This window comes from Antedon bifida, chromosome 4 (genome assembly GCF_963402885.1).
Source record: "Antedon bifida chromosome 4, ecAntBifi1.1, whole genome shotgun sequence".
Classification (NCBI taxonomy): Eukaryota; Metazoa; Echinodermata; class Crinoidea; order Comatulida; family Antedonidae; genus Antedon; species Antedon bifida.
In genome coordinates this window covers 2,196,027-2,217,367 of record NC_136229.1, presented here as the reverse complement: position 1 = coordinate 2,217,367, position 21,341 = coordinate 2,196,027, and the positions used below count along the sequence as shown (strand labels likewise).

Below are 21,341 nucleotides of genomic sequence, written 5' to 3'. Positions count from 1 at the left end.
CAATATTTTCCAATGTAAAAATAAAGGATATATGCGATGAAAAGTGCAGAGTATGAGATTTGATCCCAGAACCTTAAATGTAATGACTGACCACTATTAGTGATAGTACCTAATACTTGGATTGGTACCGACCAACTTAACCACATTGTTGGGACAGTGGCATAACGCAGAGGCCTCTGGCTTAGAAACCCTAAATGGCCCTTAAACGCTGGAGGCCTTAGGCGTTCTTAGCCTTTTCAGCATAGTTTTATGCCTGTTTTTCCTCTGGGAACTGCACAGGGCCCCCATAAGATCCAGGGCCTCTGGGTTTAGCCAGTGAGCGCTCATAGCCGTTATGCCATGTGTTGGGACTTTCGAATTAGTGCTGGAGCAAATTTAAAGGTATACATAGTATTTACCTTAGTGAGAAGGAAGACTTCACATGTGTGGCGAATACCTTGGATCCTGTTGTAAAAAACACAATGTTAACATTATTTATTCAATTTAAAATTAATTAATTACAAAAAAAAAAAATAAAATAAAAAAAAAATAATAAAAATTAAAAATGATAAAAAAAACTTACTGAAAGTTCATCTCCAGATGCGATGAATGGACGCGAGAAATGTGTTTCTGGTATCCCGTCGTGGTAGAACCTCCCACCACGATTATCGTAAATTGTATCGTTTTCAATATCATTGAATCCCCGTTCTGGATGAAAGTTCTCGTTGTTGTAATAATTATCATAAAGTCTATCTTTATTTGGTGGATGACGGTAGCTATCTCGGATGTGGAACTCTTCATCGTACATGTGTTGGGGTCCTACACCAAGGAAACAACAACAGCACACTCCCGCTATGATGACGAGTAGTAACACTAGGAATCCTGCTCCGGACGCTATCGCCGCAATCTCCCACGTTTCAAGTCCAGACTTGTCTTCACAAGTTGTACCACTCCATCCATCTGTACAACTGTAAAGTTAATAAAAGTGTTCAAATTTAATTATTTAATAACATTTTAGCGAAAAAAGCCCCCCAAAAAACAGGCAGAACAAGAAAGAAATGGGCCAATGGCCCAACACAGAGGTGGGACCCTCCTGATACAATATAATACATATATAAAACATATATAAAAATATATAAAAAAAGAAACAGAAATTCATGTTACATTATTTAATTCATTAAAATGTATGGTTACAATTGTAATTATTAACTCCTCACACTCATATACCAACTAATCAAATACTGTACCAAAGCCTGTAATTAATTAATTATGGTAGTCTTATATAGCGCCTAATATAATGTTTCTAAACGCTTTACACACAAAAACGATCTATAAAATATCCTAAAATAACCAAAAAAGGAAGAAAAGCAGAGGAACCATTTACACCGCTCCGTTCTCCAGCACTTTGAAGCTCCCATATGAGAGCTCGCCGGAACAGTATTCACTGGAGCATGAGTGAAAAAGGCATCTGTCTATCCTATCCTACTAGTGTATCAAAGCATGGTTTTAACATTATACATATTTTAAGATTCTTACCTGCATTCACTTTCAAATGTTACAGAGCTTGTTTCACATGTACCTCCATTCTTGCAGTAATCGGTAGGACACACCTCTGATAAAAAAAAAAATGTTTTTGACAGTTATGTTATTTTATAGAAGTGTCTCTATATAAAGCTCTGTATACAATATCAATCTAGTTTGACAAAAAAAATGTGATGTGCCCAAATATGGTAGTGATATGACATCATTTTGTCCATATATGTGCACATCACATTTTTTTGTGAGTGTAGACAGAGCTTTAGGTATGGATGCTGTTTAATTTGTGAGATTAATGACGTAGGCTTAGAATTGAACCACCACATTTGATTGTTATTCGGCAATGCCACAGTAGAATAATAAATATGTATTACCTGCGAATGTTTGAATGGAATTAAGATCTAGAACAAGAGATGAACCGGCGATATGTCCACTGCCGTTAACATTATTACTAAACATAGTGTCCAACATATCGGCATTTGCTGACGAATCAATTTCAAAGAGAACTCCGTATTCAACGATGATACTTCCTGACGCAAAGTTTACAATTTGAATCGTTACATAGCTATCGATATCACTAAAAAATGGCGCAAGCTGAAAAATAATTTACATCGGTTTATGTTTAGTATTGTTACCAATAGCGTGTACTATCACACTTATAACATTTTCTTTAAACTAAATCTTTGTTTTAATGAGAAATGCTTTACAGTAATTAAACCTAAGTCTTTATGCATGGCATGCAAATATGTGTCTGGACTCATAAAGCGAGTGAGTGGCCGAGCAGATAAGACAGTGAAGACGCAACCATAACATCGGCAAGGGTTCGAGGCTCACTCGCTCCATGGTTGTGGTGGTAGAACTAGTCTTCTCGGATAAGGACTATAAACCGTAGGTCCCATGTACACATCTTTTGAGACGAGTAGGGGGTATACCCCGGTGTACTAGTTCACACAGCCACTGTCACAAACTCATTATAGTACTATACTATACACTGGGCACTCTGGAGAACAGTCTTTGACTGAAGAGGCTAGAATAAATAATAATGACTTTTTTTTTTTTCAATGGTGACTAGCAGAAAAATGTCCAAGAAGCAAGGGGATACGGTTTGCTTGGACTGTTCCATTTTCCCCTCTATACAAGAATAAAACTTACAGCTTCTATTATCTTATCTCTAAGATATATGTATGCATCAGAAGTTGGGTCGTTGAGGTCAGAGGTGAAAGTTGCAATGTCACCATCATACTCTTCTAATGTGAAAGCACCATTAAAAGTAACTTGTGCTGAAAATAAGACGAAAATAATAATTTGTTAATAATGATTATCGATGTATTTAGGCACATGTGGCCAAGGATGGCTAGTCAAAAGCTGTCAAATAGTAAGTATGACAATCAGTAATGTGGCCGATGTAAACATACCTGTACAAGTATCAGAGCCTCCAATTTTAGCTGATCCATATGGACAATCACAGCTATAACTACCTACAAGATTTGAACAGACTGCTCCTCCAGTGCAGATACTAGAATCACTGCACTCATCAGTATCTATATACATATTAAAAAACATTTTATCAATAAATTCAACAGTATTAATATTAATTTTTATTTGACATGCTTATGTTCCTATGACAGCAATTTTATAATCATTTTATCAATAAATTCAACAGTATCATCAATATTTATTTTTATTTGACATGCTTATTTTTCCTATGACAGCATTTTTGTCATCTTTGGCATACCATAGTATTTTGATGTGAATCACACTTAATATTATTCTTTACTCGGAGCCTAGCACCTGATAATTGATTGTTCATCATGAAACAGTTGGTAGTGTGCAGACAAATAAGTCATTTATTTATCTAAAACTACATACCTGTTTCGCAGTTGGTCCCTTCGTAACCAGTTACACACGCACATGTGTAAGATGTGCGTGTGCGTGTACACGTGCCTTCATTTTGGCAAGGATTGGTTGTACATTCACCATCACCTGAAAAAATGTATTATTGTTTTTTTATTAATATATTAACACCTGCTGAAATAAAGCTCTGTCTACACTATCAAACAAGTTTGGCAAAATATGTGCCCAAATATGGTAGTGAAATGACATCATCATGTCCATATATGGGCACAACAAAATTTTTTGACACATAAAGTTTGATAGTGTAGACAGAGCTTTACAAATGTTGCTGTATTTTGATATCATGTGTAAAACTATTTTAATTGTTTCTACTTTTTCAATTATGATTTCACAAATATTTTTTCACTTGAATTGGATTATTAAATATTAACATCAATACATTCAATCAATTAATTTCACATCGCCTAGCTAACCTCTGGAGTCTACACACTAGGGCATGTACAATACACAATAATAAGGTATAGAAGGCTGTTTTAGGTACTATATGTAATCTGCTTCAACCTATTATACAGTATAGTGTGAATTCATAAAACCAAATTCACAAAAATCATTGCAGCAAACTGAATCTTAATTTAGTTAAAGCTTGGTTCCCACTAGGACATAACGCAAGGATGTAGACGCAACGTAAGTTGAACAATCACAAATGATGGATTATTCAAACTGTCGCTTGTCATTTGTCAACATGCTTGCGTTGCGTCTACGTCCTTGCGTTGCGTTCTAGTGTGAACCAAGTTTTATTACCTCATTAAATGTGTACTTACCTATAAAGAATGTGTCCTCCGTGATTGTGTTCATCGTATCAAATGACGCCCCGTTCAATAACGCATAGAATGCGTCTTCAATGGCGGAGGCTGTTAAGCTTGAATCAGTCGTAGTATGCAATGTAAAGTCCAACACGCCATTATTGTACGTCACTTGTTCGATTCCTACAAAGGAGCCTGCGATTGTACTGCCTCTAAATAGATCATCGATCTAAAAATATAACAACAAAATAACAAAGACTTATTAGACTGTCAACGCCAACACAATCACAGTTTGGAAATGTTCCATCACGGCTGCATCAATCGGCCAATCAGATATGCCAGCTTGAAGTCACACACCACTACACGTGTGTTTCAGTGTGTTGAGTGTATCAACCTTTTTTAAAACCAAGAATTCATTAATTTTATTGCACATTATCATCAACAAAATAAAATCATAAACTTGTACTGTAATAAAAAGTATATAATAATTATAATTTTTTTATTTATGTGGTTCTACATAAAAACCTTTACGAAGAATCCGTCATTTATGGATAGCAACATGTTATGGCAATGATGCTACCTCCATGCCATTGATTGAGTAATAAGTGAGCACTCTGCTCTCTTACTTACATCTTGAAGAAGTGTCTCTACATTGACATTTGCGGAGGAAGCCTCAATGCCGCCAACAGACACCATAGAAACTGTTCCTGTATTCTCTGTTGTATCTGTAAAAACCAAATGTTTACATGAAAGAATTTGTAGAATTATACTTGTGATCAAGAGCTGAGAAAATCATATCAGTTTTTAAGCTCTGTCTACACTATCAAACAAGTTTGACAAAAAAAGTGATGTGCCCAAAGATGGTAGTGATAATCCCAAATATGGTAATGATATGACATCATCATGTCTATATATGGCCACATCACATTTTTTTGTCACAGAAAGTTTGACAGTGTAGACAGAGCTTTAGATTACATTACTTTTATACCTATTTTCAAAATGTAAACTCCTTTGCACTGTAAAGTACAAGATGATAATAACATATAGAAGCAGATCAATGAACAGTATAGATCAATGATTCATTATGAATGAAAATCAACGCAATTCAAATGCAATTATTTATTTACAGTTTGCTTTTGATATTGTGGAAAGGTACAAACCTGCAGCAACCTCAATGGTGATAACAAAACTGCAAGATAGTGAATTTCCAGCGGCATCCATTGCCGTGTAAGTGACATCCAGTTCACCCACTGAATACTGCTCTCCAGATAGAACATTTGGTTCTGTAACGGTCACATCCTCTCCACTGTTGTCAGTGAATGTTGGAGTGTTCCATGTGATAAGAGCTTGACTTTGGTCGTTTAGAACGTAAACAGTTTGAGCGCTTGGACATTCATTGCTAAGAACAGGATCCTCATTATCTTTGAAAAGCAAAAGAAAATTATTATCATATAATATTATTTGAACTATGACAAAGTATTAAAGATATAGTGTAGGCCACTATGTAATTTCGTGTCATTTTTTTGTTAAAAGCAAAATTCCAGCTGATTTAGTGTCTTTAGGATGTAAAGTAATGAAAAAAATATGTTGCCATTTTTTTAAAAAAGCTTAAGGGTGTCAAATCCAAGATGGCCGCCAATACGTAAAATATCCAATAAATGTACCATATTGGACAAAGTAACACCCATTATGAATAATATTTTAAGTTCATATGGGTTCTCTGCTATATAAGAATTATTATAAACCTATATTCATTAGTATTCTGACATTTTGAATTTCAAAATGGCCGCCATTTTTAAAAAATGGATTAAATTTCTTATTAAAACATGTGCAAGTTATGACGTGGATTGAAATCACATAAAATGATAGGCCTATGACAACAACATTGGTGATTAACACAAATGGCGGCCATTTTGAATTTTAAAATGGCCGCCATTTTTTAAAAATGGGTTAAATTTCTTATTAAAACTTGTATAAGTTAAATAAAATTAGATTGAAATACACAAAATGATATGCTTATGACAACAACATGGTGATTAACACAAATGTTGACCATCAGGAGGTCTACAGTACTGACAGTACACTTCTTCATATTAAAACATCTTATAAACTTCTTAAGTTAAATGACAACTAACTCTGCCAAAGTCCTTCAATGAAATATTTCTAATCTTGAATGCGATACAGTAAGTTGACCTTCCTTCGTTCTCTACTACTGTATCCATCAAACTTCCACAGACTGATCTGCGTTCCCAACAACCTTGTTCAGAAACAAATTGGCAAAATAACTGAAATACCTCATTTCACCGGCAAATAATCTCTATAGGAGTCCTCTTTTACTTTGATAAGTTTGTGACCTGTATTCACCGTCATATATATTTTTTTCCAATGTTCGTCTTTTTCTTAGGATACCATATAGACAGTTTGCCTTCTACAAGACTTTTACCAATGCCTCAAACATTTTCTGTCCAATTTCATCATGCCATGGCCAACAAACACCTTTGTGCGAATTGCAGCATTCTTCATTAATCGGGATATCATCTCTCTTTAAATGTTAACTAGATTTGCCAGCTCTGATGAAATCATTAATTTGTGTTATTCCAATTATACCACGCTCAATGACCCTGATCAATTGATGTAAATCCAGCAAGTCCCACACATACATGTCCTCTCATATACATATATAGGGATATAGTTTAACCACATCATTTAGATTTCGTCGACTCTCAGTATTCAAGTTAATATCTTTATGATCAGCCTCTTTCAAACAAAATGATACTTAACTTAGAATCTCTTTTTCTGTCTGCATTTGTAGAAGCAAGTTGTAGAGAGAAAGCAGAATTAGTATGCTTCTGTCCTTTAGAGATGTTTTCCATTTAAGATATTTGTGGCATAGGTAATACAAGTTCAGTTTCAACAAAAGCACTTGCCTCAACACTATTTTCACAATGATACATGTCCAAAAGCCATATAGTTCACCGGGTCGACATAATAATTGCTTTTTGATGTCATCTCTGTCCACCTCCACTCATCTCGGGCAAGAGTCATCACCAGGCATTCTTGTCTTTCCCTAGTACATGAGTTTTTATACCACAACCATGTGCACTCATCAAACGAGTGTATAATGCTGGTCTGTCTGAAGGGGGTAGGCCTACATATCTAATGAAATTGGTTGAGATTGTAGAAGATGAGAAGTAGGAGTTCATTCATTTACAAGGTTATTTATAGGCAGAGCTGTATCTGTATTTCTTTCAAGCTTCTACCAAAACTTGACAGGTTGAAAACTTACCAACCATACTGGTGACTATGGCCCTGAAGGTTCAGACATTGAATACATAGCAATAACGCATTTATTATTTAACATATTTATACAGGATTTCACAATAAGGTATAAATACACTTGTTTTATATTGTGGTCCTGTCTCCTGTCAAGTTTCAGTTTCATGAAAAGAAATGAGATCTGTAATTTAGAATCTATATATATATAAATTATGGTTAATTCTGACATAGGCGAGCACAATGGAAAAACTTTGGAACAAATTTCTGCCTTGGACCTGAACTATCTTAGGTGTACCGCAAAATGTAAAACAGTTTTCACTATTACGATATTGTTCCATATTTCTATCTTAGAAATATATTATAAAGAGTTTTAAAACAAAATATCTGATTCATTGGTAGATCTTCAACTCAATTTCAATTGTACGCGGTCAAAGTAATTTCCGGATTCACGATGAGTTCACAGGTTCACCTTGCAACAACTACCTGGTTTCAGTTAAGTTGGTCGTTAGTGGCTATAGCTATTTTAGTTTTTTGTTATTTTCGGATCGGACCGCGCGTGTGAAGGTACAGTTGTTAAAAAATAAAATCCCGATAGCCGAGTTTTATTGAGTAAGCTGGCAGGAATAACTGTAGGCTATCTGTGTCCCATTAGGGCCCATATTGCAAGCCGTCTAAAACATCTTCCTTCTTGGGCCGAAACGGCCTACACTGTCGCGGAAGTTAGTTTCAAAAGATGTTTAAATTAAATAATGTATTATGATGGTATTTATTTGAATAAACGCCTCCCCAATAAAACATCACTTTGAATAATAATCGCCTATTTATTTAATTTAATAGTCATAGTGGGGTATTATATATCTGTTATATAGAGGACATTGACAACTTTAGACAGACTTATATTTACAATTTACAATCCTGTGAGAAGTGACAAGTTTAGAACATTGTGTACAAACAACAATTTATGCACACATATTTAAAAAAAATTATTTAAAGAATTTAATTTTTAGTGGCGGCCATTTTGAAATCCAAGATGGCCGACAGATTATCGCTTTACATAGTTAGGATTGTATAATGGGTACAGTAATACCATCAAAACGGACTTGTTCCACATTCATAATTTGTATTATAGGTGATATTCTGATTTTTAATAGGGTTATTTGAATGTTGGTGGCCATCTTGAATTTGGTCCTTTAAATGCCTTTTGAAAAAATGGCAACATATTTTTTTTCATACCTTATATTATCAAGATATGAAATAAAGTCAAAGTTTGCTTTTAACAAAAAATATACACGACATTCATATAAACGACATACCAGCCTACACTAATATATTGTTTGTAAAAGCTTTAAAAAATATATTTTTTTTAATATGCCATTTTAATGTCACATAATAGTTATTCACTTTGACCAAAAACTGGATTGAAAAAAATATTATTTACCTGAAAAAAATGTAATTTTAAGCAAAAAATACTTTTTATAAGTTTTAAATACTTTTTTTTAGAGTGAATAACTTTATCAAAACTGCAAAATGGCCTATTTAAAGTCCGATTTTATTAATCTTCATTTTCATGAATGAACAATACATCTTTAAGTATTATAATAAAATAAATACATTTTTTTATTAAATACCTATTATAGTAACTGTGAGAACACAAGTCGCCATATTTACGCCATCCGTTGCCGTAAATGTTACCATTGATACGCCGATTTCAAAAGATCCGGAAGTCATGTCTGGAGTTATGGTAACTTCTGTTGCCAAGTTGTCGGATGCCGTTGGCGCTTCCCACGATACTGTGCCTAAGTTGCTACCTGCATCGTTATTTCCTTGCACGGTAGATGGACAAAAATCAAATGTAGGGGCTTCTGTATCTTCCGTTTCTAAGACAAAGTACACAAAACAACTATTTATACGATTTGTACTATATTATTACTTTTTATCATATGTAAATTTGTTTTCTCTGTCAGTCTTTTCATGGTGTTGTTATTATTTCCCTCAAGAAATCTCTGCAACAATTTAGTAGAAACAACTACAGACAACTCTCTAAATACCGGACTCACTGAAAAGCGGAAAACTCTCCCAAATCAGACTTTTCTTGAAGTCCAAAACGTCTCAAATTCATTTTTACCAATAGAATCGCATTCCAAATGCTAGACTTTCCAGAAAACCTGACATATTAGGCCAACAAAGGTGTCCGGTATTAGGAGAGTTGACCGTAGTATTATACACCATCTGTTCCTTACCGATTACCATAACATCAAACTCAAAAGTAGCCTGGTTTCCGCTGCCATCCGTAGCAGTATAAATGAGCGATGTCGTTCCAATATTGAAGCTCCCACCATTAGTACCTCCTTCTAGTGTTAAAGTAGGAGCTACATTGGAATTGTCTGAAACCGTTGGCTCTGGCCACTCTACAACCGTTGACGTTGCCCCAAACACACCAGCAGTTACTGGATTTGATGGAGTTGAATCAAACACTGGAATCTCGTTATCTTTAAAAACAAAATAGAAATAATGTAGTCATTGTGGTGACAGTGGCAAAGTTAAAATAGCCACAAACAATTTTTTTTATCGCAATAAAATAATTAATATGCAGTATTGTATATATAAAGTAATAATTTTGAGAAGATACAGAAGGTAGCATATTACTGAAAGAATAGAAAATGTATGTTTGTTTGTATTTAAAACCGTTTATGCATATATTATATGTTTCGTTCATTTATTCAACCAGCATAAAATCAATATAAATATATATATATATAAAAAAACAGAGATGAAAAAATGCTGGGCAGGGGCAGCTTAAGCAAAATACTCAAATGAGTCAGCTATCCCTCATATATATTTTAAAAAGTTCAATAAAATTAATTTAGTCTACAAATAAAATTAATGTTATACTAATTTAATATAGTATACTTCCAGTTACTTTTAGATGAGAAGTAAAAAAAACAATAAAATAAAAACTAACCATTTACTGTAACAGTAAATTCACAGGTTACTGAATTTAGGGCAGTATCTGCCGCAGTGTACACAATGTCTGTGGCACCAATAGGGAAGTCAGAACCTGATGATAGGCCCGTCATTGAAGCAGCTGTTAAAGTTCCATCAATGGCATCTTGGAACACAGGTTCACTCCATGTTACCATGGCGGTTGCTTCCCCTGAGTCAGTGTCATGCACAAGATTGGATGAGCAACCAAATACCTCTGGTGGATCATCCACTATATAAAAAACAAAACACAAAATTATAAATAAAATTAATTAAAATTAATTAAGAACAGTAGACAATATTTAATCTTGGGTGTAAGCATATGCTATAACCAATATACCATGCCAAGATGTCATGGTATTTTAGTATCTGTTCTTTTAATTCAAACATAATTTATAATATTTTCTTTTTTTTAAAACGTTGAATTCTGTGCTGTAAATTTGTTTAAAAAACATTTAATAATATACATAATATAATTTCTGATAAATAAATAATAGATGGTACGGAATAATATTAAATGTAATATAAACAAACACGATGTACAACATACCAACTATTTCGACTTCAAATCTACATTCAGTGTTAGTATTTCCAAAGTTGTCAGACGCCGAGTACACAACTGTTGTGGTGCCACTATTAAACACATCGTCTGGACTGACATTAGAATTTATGGATATGTCTGCACCAGAATTGTCAGAATAAATTGGAATAGTCCAAGTCACTGTTGTACTAGAACCAGATGATGATAGTATAGTTTCAGTGATGTCATCAGGACAGTATTCTACTTGAGGTTCCTCATCATCAACTAAATTACATAAAAAATAACGTAAAAATTTGTTATATCCAATGTTGACAGGATTCTATGATGAAATTAAATATAAAATATTGTTTATTTTATAGTAGCGTTAATATTGTTTAATCTTTAATCCATATAAAGCCTTGTCTACACTATCAAACTTTATGTGACAAAAAAATGTGATGTGCCCATATATGGACATGATGATGTCATATCACTACCATGTTTGGGCTGGGTATCAAAATGACCAGAATTGTACTGGGAAGGTTTTAAACTATATTTAAACCACCCCGGGAAGTGGGTTGGGGTTAGGAGTTGGGGGGGGGGGGGGGGATATGGGATATCAAATTGACCAGAATTGTACTGGGAAGGTTTTAAACTATATTTGAACCACCCCCGGGAAGCGGGTTGGGGGTCGGGAGGGGGGGGGAAATGGGATATCAAATTGACCAGAATTGTACTGGGAAGGTTTTATACTATATTTGAACCACCCCCGGGAAGCGGGTTGGGGGTCGGGAGGGGGCGGGGGGTATCAAAATGACCAGAATTGTACTGGGAAGGTTTTAAACTATATTTAAACCACTCCGGGAAGTGGGTTGGGGTCAGGAGTTGGGGGTCGAGGGTAAATGGTATATCAAATTGACCAAAATTGTACTGGGAAGGTTTTAAACTACTTCTGAAACCAGCTAATAGAGTAAGTATCTAGTACTATCTTTCCTAGTGGTTCAATATTTGAATAGCTGTAGTAAATATCTAGTTTGTGATGCTATACTTACCAGTTACAGTAACAGTGAAACTGCATGACGCTGAGTTTGAACTACTATCAGTCGCGGTGTACGTGACAATTGTTACCTCACCAACAGTGAAAAGGTCATTTGGTGAAAAGTTTGATGAAAGCACTGCACTTCCTGAATCATCGGTAGGAGTTGGTTCGGTCCACGATACAGAGAACTGAGTGGTTCCAGTGGTGACGTACTCGGTCACGGCTGATGGGCAGGTTATCTCGGGATCTGTCGTGTCAACGATACCCGTTACGTCAACGGTAAACGTACAATAAGCAATGTTACGAGCCGCATCTGTTGCTATATACTGTACAGTAGTTTGGCCTATAGAGAACAAACTTCCAGGAGAAATTGTTGCCTCTAAATCAGGGTTGTCGTCCGTATCATCGGAGGCAGTTGGTGGCGTCCACGTAACTTGCACACTCACGCTACCGACAGGGGCATCCATTTCAATATTCTCAGGACAATTCGAAATAACTGGATCTGTTGTGTCTGGAAAGGCTGTAGACAAAAAAAAAGACATAATAATTTCTTGATTAATATATATTTCTTAAAACTACTGTAAGTACTGTAACAAAAAATCTGTCTTTACATAATTATACAGTACCACATGCTAAACAAAACAGAGCTTAACTGGAGTACCCTTCTTACCTTGTGCAGTTATGACAAAGATGCAGTTAGACTCAAAATCTGTTGTAGAGGAAGTAAACACACAAATGACTTGTGTTTCAGATGGCACCGCAAGCTCATCACCCGGCTGAACATTGCAGACCGGAACCACAGCCTGTCCGTTGTCAGTCGCTGTTGGATTGGCAAACACGGCATTGACAGTGGTCTCACCCTCGACAGTAAACGATTCTGGACATGTTTCAACCAACGGCGCACCAGAACCTAAAATAAATGAATAAGAGAAGAATAATAATCACACTTGTTTAATTTTTAATATAAAAATACATTGTTGGTTTCCAACTCTCTCAGTTATATTCATAACCAACCCGCTATGTCCTGAACCACATTTATTGTAATTAAGATTTTTTAATATATGTTTTTTATTATTTTTCCTGCTTGTATTCTGATATAATTATATTAACACAGGTGCATGACTTTTTAAGCATTTTAATGCTGCTAATTACTAGTGTAATTCAGTGTATACTGTACATTTATTGAGAGTGAGTTTTAAGTAGTAGGTAATTTTATGTGTGTTATGTGATAGTTATTTTGTATTTTTTTATATGAATTGTAACTATCAATCAATTATATTACCAATCTTATTTATTTTATAAACATAATGATTGAGAAGTGAAGTTTTATCATATTTATGATGTCTTGTCATGAATATGAGTACACTAAGGATATTATTTTTAACACTATAAACAAAATATTACCGCTAATTTCAATTGAAAAAACACAGTCTTGCTCGTTGCCATACTGATCAAAGGCCATGTACATGACGCTAGTTATTCCGGTTGCGAATGCTGTTCCAGAGTTGTAATCTGAAGTTAGCGTCACCAATATGGTATTATCAATAGCCAATGGTGGTTGCCAGAAAGCTAGGTTGGTGTCAGTGATGACTTGATTATCAGGGCAGCCATCTGGAAATACTGGTGGTTCCTCATCTAAAAACAAATATGAAAATGGCGTGAGGTCACAGATGGGAATAAAGAATTAATTAAGTGACATTTACTTGGGAAGGAAGATATTTATTCATTTATTTAATCACACTCTTGTTTAATTAAAGTGTGATGTGCCCAAATATGGTAGTGATATGCTTAAATATGGTAGTGGTATGATATGCTCTAATTAATGTAGAGCGCTTTGGTCTTTTTTTTTGGAAAAGTGCTTTATAAATCTATAATGTAATAGTAAAAGGTAGTTTTTGACATGGTCTATACTACTGCATACATTACATACAAACCTTTAACTGTGATAGTGAAAACACAGTCTGCGACGTTTCCCTCCGAATCGGTTGCCTGATATGTATTTGGAAACGATCCAACAGAAATATTTGAGCCTGGTTGGTATGTACGAGTTGGTTCGATTTCACCATCTACGTTATCAATGAACGTCGGCTCGACCCAGGTCACTTGGGCGGTAGGCAAACCTGGATCTGTGTTTATTTCATAGCTGTTTGGACAGTTCATCACTTCTGGTGGCTGATTATCTTTGTATTAAAACATACATACAAATATGGTATTATTATTAAGGTGGGAAAAAATGAGAATATTATTTGATCTTTAAAAATAATACTGTGTAGTTCACTTTTTTCTACAATGGAGTAACAGTCAAGGCTGTGGACGGCAACATACAAAAAGAAATGGCCAATAAAAACACATGACAGGACTTTTAAACCTCCCAGTAACAGGCCCATATTTATCAAAGAAAATATCATGAGATACTTAGTATAAACAACAATATTTAAAACAAGATGTGTGTAGAATTTAATTCGAGCCAGTAAGGAACTATCTACTGGCCCGATAGGTCAATAAAAAGTGACCGTAAGGATGACCCTTGCTTTACTTTTAATAATAAATAATAAATGGGGCTTATAAGGAGTAAAGTACATTGTTATTACCTGTCACGTAAATAGTAAAGGTACATTGCACTTGGTTGGCTGATGAATCAGTAGCAACGTAGGTCACAACGGTTTCTCCGATCGGAAAGGCATATCCGGAAGGATAAGTACTAGTTAGTCCTGGTTGACCAGAATTATCAGTTGCTGTTGCAAGGGTCCAGGCGACTACAGCTGTTTGTTCATCCGCATCTGTAGTGGCTTGCTGATTGGTTGGACAATCACTTATGACTGGACTCTCATCATCTACATAAAAAAAATGAAAAATTATGTCATTACAATATTATTTATTCATAATTATGCTGTTAAACTAGTTTGATAGTGTAGACAGAGATTTAGAAAAAACAAACACATTTGGTTTACCTATAATGGTGACAATGAATGAACAAATCTGCTTGTTTCCAAAAGAATCTGTAGCTGTATAATTGACAGTAGTTGAGCCAATTGTGAAAACAGTGTCAGGGATATGTGACCTCTCTAGCAAAGGTTCACCAGCGTTATCCGTGATAGTTGGTTCCACCCAGCTTATTTGTTTGTCTGGTTCACCAGGATCGGTATTGTTTGTAATACTTGCTGGACAATTTGTTATCTCCGGAGCCTCATTATCTAAATAAATTAAATGAATAAAATAAGAATCATTTTTAATTCCAGTCATGTGGTTGAGTTGTAAGGTAAGGGCACCGGCAAAAACAATCTACCTTCGACCATAGTTCAGTGGTAGATTAAGGAAAACAATGTCAGATGTAAAACCAGTGCATTTTTTGAAGGAGTAGGGTTATCACAGTGTACTAGTTGATCTGAACACCATATCGTGGCTTATGTACTCCGTCACATTTTAAATATATCAACATATTACTGAACAATACAGTAGAACCCTATAAAACAGACATTTTCGGACCCAAGACAGTCTCCCCTGAATTTTTGATTGACTCCACTAGGAAGGTATCCCTTAAGGCCCATTTACATTAAAAATAAATAAATAAATAGATAAACACACATTTTTCTTCTCATAAAACAAACGAAATCAGAAAAAGTTTTCGTTCTAGAATTATAGGATAATCATTTATGCCATCTTTGATAAAAATAATATTTGTAAAAATCCAATCAAATGATGTCATGATCAATAAAAACAATAAAATCGTTTTTAAAGTCTATTTATTGTCGATCATTATCATCCTAGTGTAAATGGGCCTTAAGTCTAGATGTCTCCTAAACAGGGATCTAAATTCTACACACCTTCAACAGTGACTGAAAATACACAAGAGACAGCATTTCCGGTCTGGTCAGTAAAAGTGTATGTAACTGTAGTAGTGCCTGCTGGAAACACTGCATCTGGTTGATGTGATCCCGACTCCGATACATAACCCGAGTTATCTGTGGCGTTTGGTCGTTCAAAGTTTATAACGGCGTTAGTCGTTCCAGAATCGGGTAAAGTGGTTACATCAGTTGGACAATTGTCAAGTTGAGGGTCTTCATTGTCTGAGAAAATGTGAAAAATTCCTTTAAAAACTTATTTTATTTCAAACGCATCCAACAGTGATTAACTCGCCAGTTACAGGATGGATAAACTATTTTATAATTGATCATGCTTATAAACTAAGTCTCATTTGAGACTTAGCGAGTGGAGTTGAAAGAGTTGTGAGTTACAACCTTGGCACTAGGTCAGGATTGAACCCCGGATTTTATATCAATTTTTTACATTTTTATAATCAACTCGCAATTTTGTTTTGCAACAAGTATGAAAATAAAAGTCATAATAAAAAAGATCAAGGAATAATAATATTATACAACTCATACCATTAACATAGATAGTGAACAAACAGTATCCGATATTTCCTGCCGCGTCCACAGCTGTATAGTTGATGTTATAAATTCCAAATGTCAAATATGATCCTGACACAATTTCTGGAGTCATTGAGGTTGAAACAACGTTGCCAGAGTTATCGTAAGCAATCGGAGTTGCCCAATCTACGTTGGTTCCGTCCATGTTTTCATCCGTGTCAAGGTTCATTGAGCTTGAACAGTTTTCAAACGTGGGTGCGCTAGAATCTATGGAGTTAAAACAGATTGAGTTAATGAATTTGATTTAATTAATCTACAAGAGACAAGGAACTATACAGTATACTCTTAAGCTCTGTCTACACTATCAAACTAGTTTGACAAAAAAAGTGTGATGTACCCAAATATGATAGTGACATGCCCAAAGATGGTAGTGATCATCATGTCCATTATGGGCACATCACATTTTGTTGTCACATAAAGTTTGATAGTGTAGACAAGGCTTTAGTGATGTATTATCACTCAAAAATGAAAAAAATAAAAATTAAAGATTGTGGATTAGCAATTTAATTTTTAAGCAAATTTTAAGATTGTTCTTTTATTAGGGTCATAATAATGTAACACAAACACAAATTATAAATGTGAAGATGGACAAATTCACAATTGAACTGCAAACTCTATAAAAAAATCAAACACACATCTATTGTTTTAGTTATAACAAGTTTTATGCAACACTATACCTTGTACTACTAATGTAAACTCGCACGTTTTTGTGTTATTAGCAGCGTCCGTTGCACTGTATGAGATAACGTACGTTCCTACTTCGAAACTGTCACCAGACGTATGCGTATTTGTTGTAGAAACTACACCAACATTGTCTGTTGCTGGCGAGATGGTCCAGGCCACAGGGGTCATCGTCATGCTAGCTGACGCAATCACTTTAAAAGTTTCGGGACAAGTGACAAACACAGGATCCTCATTATCTAAACAAATGATTATAAATGTAAATAAACTTGATTAGGCCAATTTACTCAGACGAGCAGTAACAGTAAGCGGTATACTGTGTGCGTGTCATAAGTAGAATCTGTATCTTTCCTGAGCGGGTTTTTGCTTAACCTTCTGTCTCATGTAAATGGTCATAAGAAATAATATACATCCTATATATTTGGTTTTCTGCTTACTGTTGCCGCTAGTTTGTGTAAATTGGCCTTTAAAGCGAAACTGTTAAAATAAATATGTATATGATAAACAAAAGAAAATCTCTAAGTAAATAAAAATGGCTCTGCCAAAAATAAGTAAAATATGAGGTAATAAAAATAATTACCCGTAACTGTAATATCGAATGAACATTCAACAGAATTTCCAGCCACGTCTGATGCATTGTTGTAAACTGTATGTACACCTGGTGGTAACTTTACCCCTGTATTGTGGCTACTGTATGTTACGTCAACCCCCACGTTATCAACCACAACCAGGTTTGTCCACGTTGCTGTTGCGGTAGACATCCCAAGATCTGTGTTAAATGCTATTGGCCCTGGGCATGGATCATAATAGGGTGGAGTGTTGTCTAAAATGAAAATTATTTATTAATATATTATTAGTTATGAGAAAAAAAAAAGTCAACAAAAAATCATTAAATAATATATTTTATATGTAATATCTGACAATTTTACTAATGCTTGCATTCAGCCATATGATTTATTAATGTTAAAACATTATAATATTGATAACTTTATTTCAGAATAAAAATTCCATATACAACAAACAATACAACACGGAAAATCACACAAAAATATGATTTTCTCTCCAATTTAGTGAAGAGATTTGAAGATCGTAACAGATAATTCGTAGTACACCTCAAGATCATTTTCACTATTCAAAACTCTTATTCTAAAACCATATTAAAAGGTGCCAATGCACAAACTGACATCACATATTGTAAATCAAATCAAAATAAACATTTATTTCCTTCAATTTACATCAAAGATAGAAACATAATCATAAAATAGGTAAATAACTTACCATTAACATTTACATAAAATTTACAAGTTGCTGAATTCCCTGCGAAATCAGAAGCTGTTACAACTACTTCAGTGCTACCAATGGCAAAGGTCGTTCCTGAAACCGGTAATGTACTGACTGGTAGTAACATGACGTTGTCCGTAACATCCGGGGTTTCCCAAATTACAACCGCTGACGGCGCTGTTTCCGAAGCATCAACGGTTTGGTTTGCTAAACAGCTATCAAACACTGGAGCTTCTTCGTCTGTTAATACAAAATACAATTTACAGAAATATCCGGTGCATCCATTTTGATTCATAAATCCAGCCTTATTTTGTTTTTATTTTTCATGTGTTTTAATGTTTAAAATGTATGCTTTTTTTATAATATGAGATACAAAATAAATTGAAATGAAAATTAACAGAACTCCAATTTGGAAGAACAAGATACACTATACTGTGAAATGTAGAAAACTTCATATAATACTTTGGATAATAAAGCTATTGTAGAAGAGTATATATATATATTATTATTTATTAATTTATGTTTCTGTTCATATTGTATTATATTGTGTGAAACAATAAACTTGAAACTTGAAACTTGAAACTTGATATAACTGTGAGTCATACGTACCTGTAACGGTGACATAAAAGATACAAGTATCCGAGTTCCCACTAAGATCTGTGACTTGATAGCGCACCTCCAATTGGCTACCATAAAAATATGGAAAACTGTCCACTAAAAAAAAATAATAAATTAATAATTACAAAAATGAATACAAAATGTCAATACATTATATAAAATTGCTACCAATCAATTACATCAATAGAAATTACAAATAATATCTATGAAGTCTATAAGGTCACACATCCGCTTTCCATGGAAAGCGAAAGGAATATGAGGACGATGATGGGCTATTCCATTTTCCTTTCGAGGGTGTTCATATTGGGAATAATGGCATAAGTAGAGTCTATACAGGTAGGGATCTCACGAAATGGACTACAAATAATATCTATAAAGTCTTACTTGGAGAAAAGGTGTTGGAAATGAACAGCGTTGCAGTGTTATCCGTTGCTGTTGGTTCAGGCCAGTCAACAATGGCGTAATTTTCACCAGATTCTGTTGCCTGTGTAATGTTTGCTGGACAGTTAGAAAACTCAGGCGGTGTTGTATCTATAGCGAAAATGAAATTGCAATGTAAACTCAAACAAATAATTTAAAAAAAAAATGTTCTCTAATTATTTCTAAAATCTGACTTGATTTAACATTTAATACATTTTCTATGAAGCAACATAGCTTTACTATAGTGGTCAAAATAATTGTCTATTCATTATCTTCATCTTTATTCATCTTCAATTGAGGTTTTCCACACACCCTTCACGACAAGCACAGTGCAGAGGGCCTACCACCAAAAACAGGGGCTGAGATGGACCAGTACACTGGGGTAACTACCTACTATTCCTAATGATGGTCTATGTTAAGGTGTACATTGGATCCCTAAAAAGATCAAGACTTAACCGATGCTAACTGGGGTACTTACACACTGATCCCCAGTTAGCGGTGATGGTGTATCGCCATACTCCGGTTTGGGTGCTAGCTTGGTGTTTTTGTCTTTTTGTTCTCTTCCTTTTGGTTTCCACTCTTTCTCTTTATTGTGGAGCGTGCGCATAGACATATCGTTTATTTGCGCTCGCTATATAAATCTATCTATTATTATTATTACATTGGACCTCCAGTTTTAAGGCCTTATTTATCATGACTTTACCAGCAGAACTCTGGTTGAGGAGAGGCCCTGAACCTGTCGATTTTATGGTTATGATTAACAGTGCCCTTGTAACCCCTGACAACTCGACAACATGGGCCTGTTTCATGACATACTACTACGTTTGCAACTAACCTTCTACGGTGATAACAAAACTGCATGTGTCGTGATTTCCACTTTGGTCAGATACTGTATACGTTACAAAGTGGTTACCGATTGAGAAGTTTGTATTTGGAGAATCCGATGATATAATGACTAGATTTGTAGCAACATTGTCTGTTGCTTGTGGTTCATCCCATGGAACAGTGACAGAGTTTGAACCCATAGCTGGTGAAGCAGTTGTATCATTTGGACAATTCACCAAAACTGGATCTTCGTTATCTATAATTCAATTCAAAATAAAAGTATTTCACAAAAAAACAAAAATGATGTAATATAAACCAAAACTTACATAATAATTTGTCTAATAATATAATAATAACTCCCTAAGCCTCAAATGAGACTTTATAAGCACGATAAATTATAAAATAATTTATCCATCCTGTAATTGGCGAGTTTGTGCTTGTTGTTGGATGCATATGAAATAAAAAATTAAAAAAATGTCCAACTTAATATTTAAGAATACAGTTAAGTAAGAATATTTAAATGTCACACCTGTGATTTGGACTTGGAATGAGCAGGTTCCTTTGTTTCCACTGTTGTCTGTAGCCTCGTACAAGACAGTAGTAGACCCAAAAGGAAACAGATCACCAGGCTCATGCGATGCTGTAACCACGTTCACTCCGTCATTGTCTGTTGCCATGGGAATGTCCCAGTACATTACGCCAGATGCATTACCAGGCAATGTTGTGTTTGTGATACTCGGTTGGAGAGTAGAACATGTACTAAACTCTGGATCTTCAGTATCTGATAATAAAAAATAAAAGACAAGATTTTTTTTTTCTCAAAATGCCTTATGTTTTTTTAGTAGAAAACAATATATTATATGTTATCTGTAAAACACTATACGTTATTATAACACAGCTAATTGTATTCATGCAATTTGATTGGTCAATTAGGCATAATTTAGAATTAGCCCTATCTCATGGAAAAGTGATATTTAATGGTGAACTGGCTCTAATGCACGTTCAGCTTTTTGTAAACACTTTGAGAATTTTGTATTGAAATTTTTGTTTGATACAATAAAGAAGAAGAAGAATTTTTGCCATCTGACGTTGATTGC

At 34.7% G+C, this 21,341-nt stretch overlaps 1 protein-coding gene across 2 annotated transcripts in view; it reads right to left on the bottom strand.

Annotated features, from left to right (window-relative positions):
* Positions 1-21,341, bottom strand: part of LOC144840374 (uncharacterized) — a 49,868-nt gene that overhangs the window by 1,768 nt on the left and 26,759 nt on the right. Inside the window, exons 40-68 of one of the 2 annotated variants that reach the window (XM_078696170.1) lie at positions 20,774-21,025; positions 20,255-20,500; positions 19,384-19,530; positions 18,991-19,095; positions 18,379-18,621; positions 17,681-17,923; positions 17,097-17,339; positions 16,375-16,626; positions 15,814-16,056; positions 14,941-15,183; positions 14,581-14,823; positions 13,924-14,169; positions 13,394-13,624; positions 12,660-12,899; positions 12,003-12,509; positions 10,981-11,235; positions 10,411-10,662; positions 9,689-9,937; positions 9,077-9,325; positions 5,333-5,593; positions 4,803-4,897; positions 4,191-4,401; positions 3,385-3,498; positions 2,931-3,056; positions 2,668-2,795; positions 1,890-2,109; positions 1,516-1,591; positions 563-947; positions 399-444 (exon numbers count right to left, since the gene is read on the bottom strand). In XM_078696170.1, coding sequence (XP_078552296.1) covers positions 418-444; positions 563-947; positions 1,516-1,591; positions 1,890-2,109; positions 2,668-2,795; positions 2,931-3,056; positions 3,385-3,498; positions 4,191-4,401; positions 4,803-4,897; positions 5,333-5,593; positions 9,077-9,325; positions 9,689-9,937; positions 10,411-10,662; positions 10,981-11,235; positions 12,003-12,509; positions 12,660-12,899; positions 13,394-13,624; positions 13,924-14,169; positions 14,581-14,823; positions 14,941-15,183; positions 15,814-16,056; positions 16,375-16,626; positions 17,097-17,339; positions 17,681-17,923; positions 18,379-18,621; positions 18,991-19,095; positions 19,384-19,530; positions 20,255-20,500; positions 20,774-21,025 — 6,332 coding nt within the window. In that variant the 3' untranslated portion in view covers positions 399-417. Of the gene's footprint in view, positions 1-382; positions 445-562; positions 948-1,515; positions 1,592-1,889; positions 2,110-2,667; positions 2,796-2,930; positions 3,057-3,384; positions 3,499-4,190; positions 4,402-4,802; positions 4,898-5,332; positions 5,594-9,076; positions 9,326-9,688; positions 9,938-10,410; positions 10,663-10,980; positions 11,236-12,002; positions 12,510-12,659; positions 12,900-13,393; positions 13,625-13,923; positions 14,170-14,580; positions 14,824-14,940; positions 15,184-15,813; positions 16,057-16,374; positions 16,627-17,096; positions 17,340-17,680; positions 17,924-18,378; positions 18,622-18,990; positions 19,096-19,383; positions 19,531-20,254; positions 20,501-20,773; positions 21,026-21,341 lie in introns of those variants that run through there. The other variant, XM_078696169.1, reaches the window with a different exon arrangement.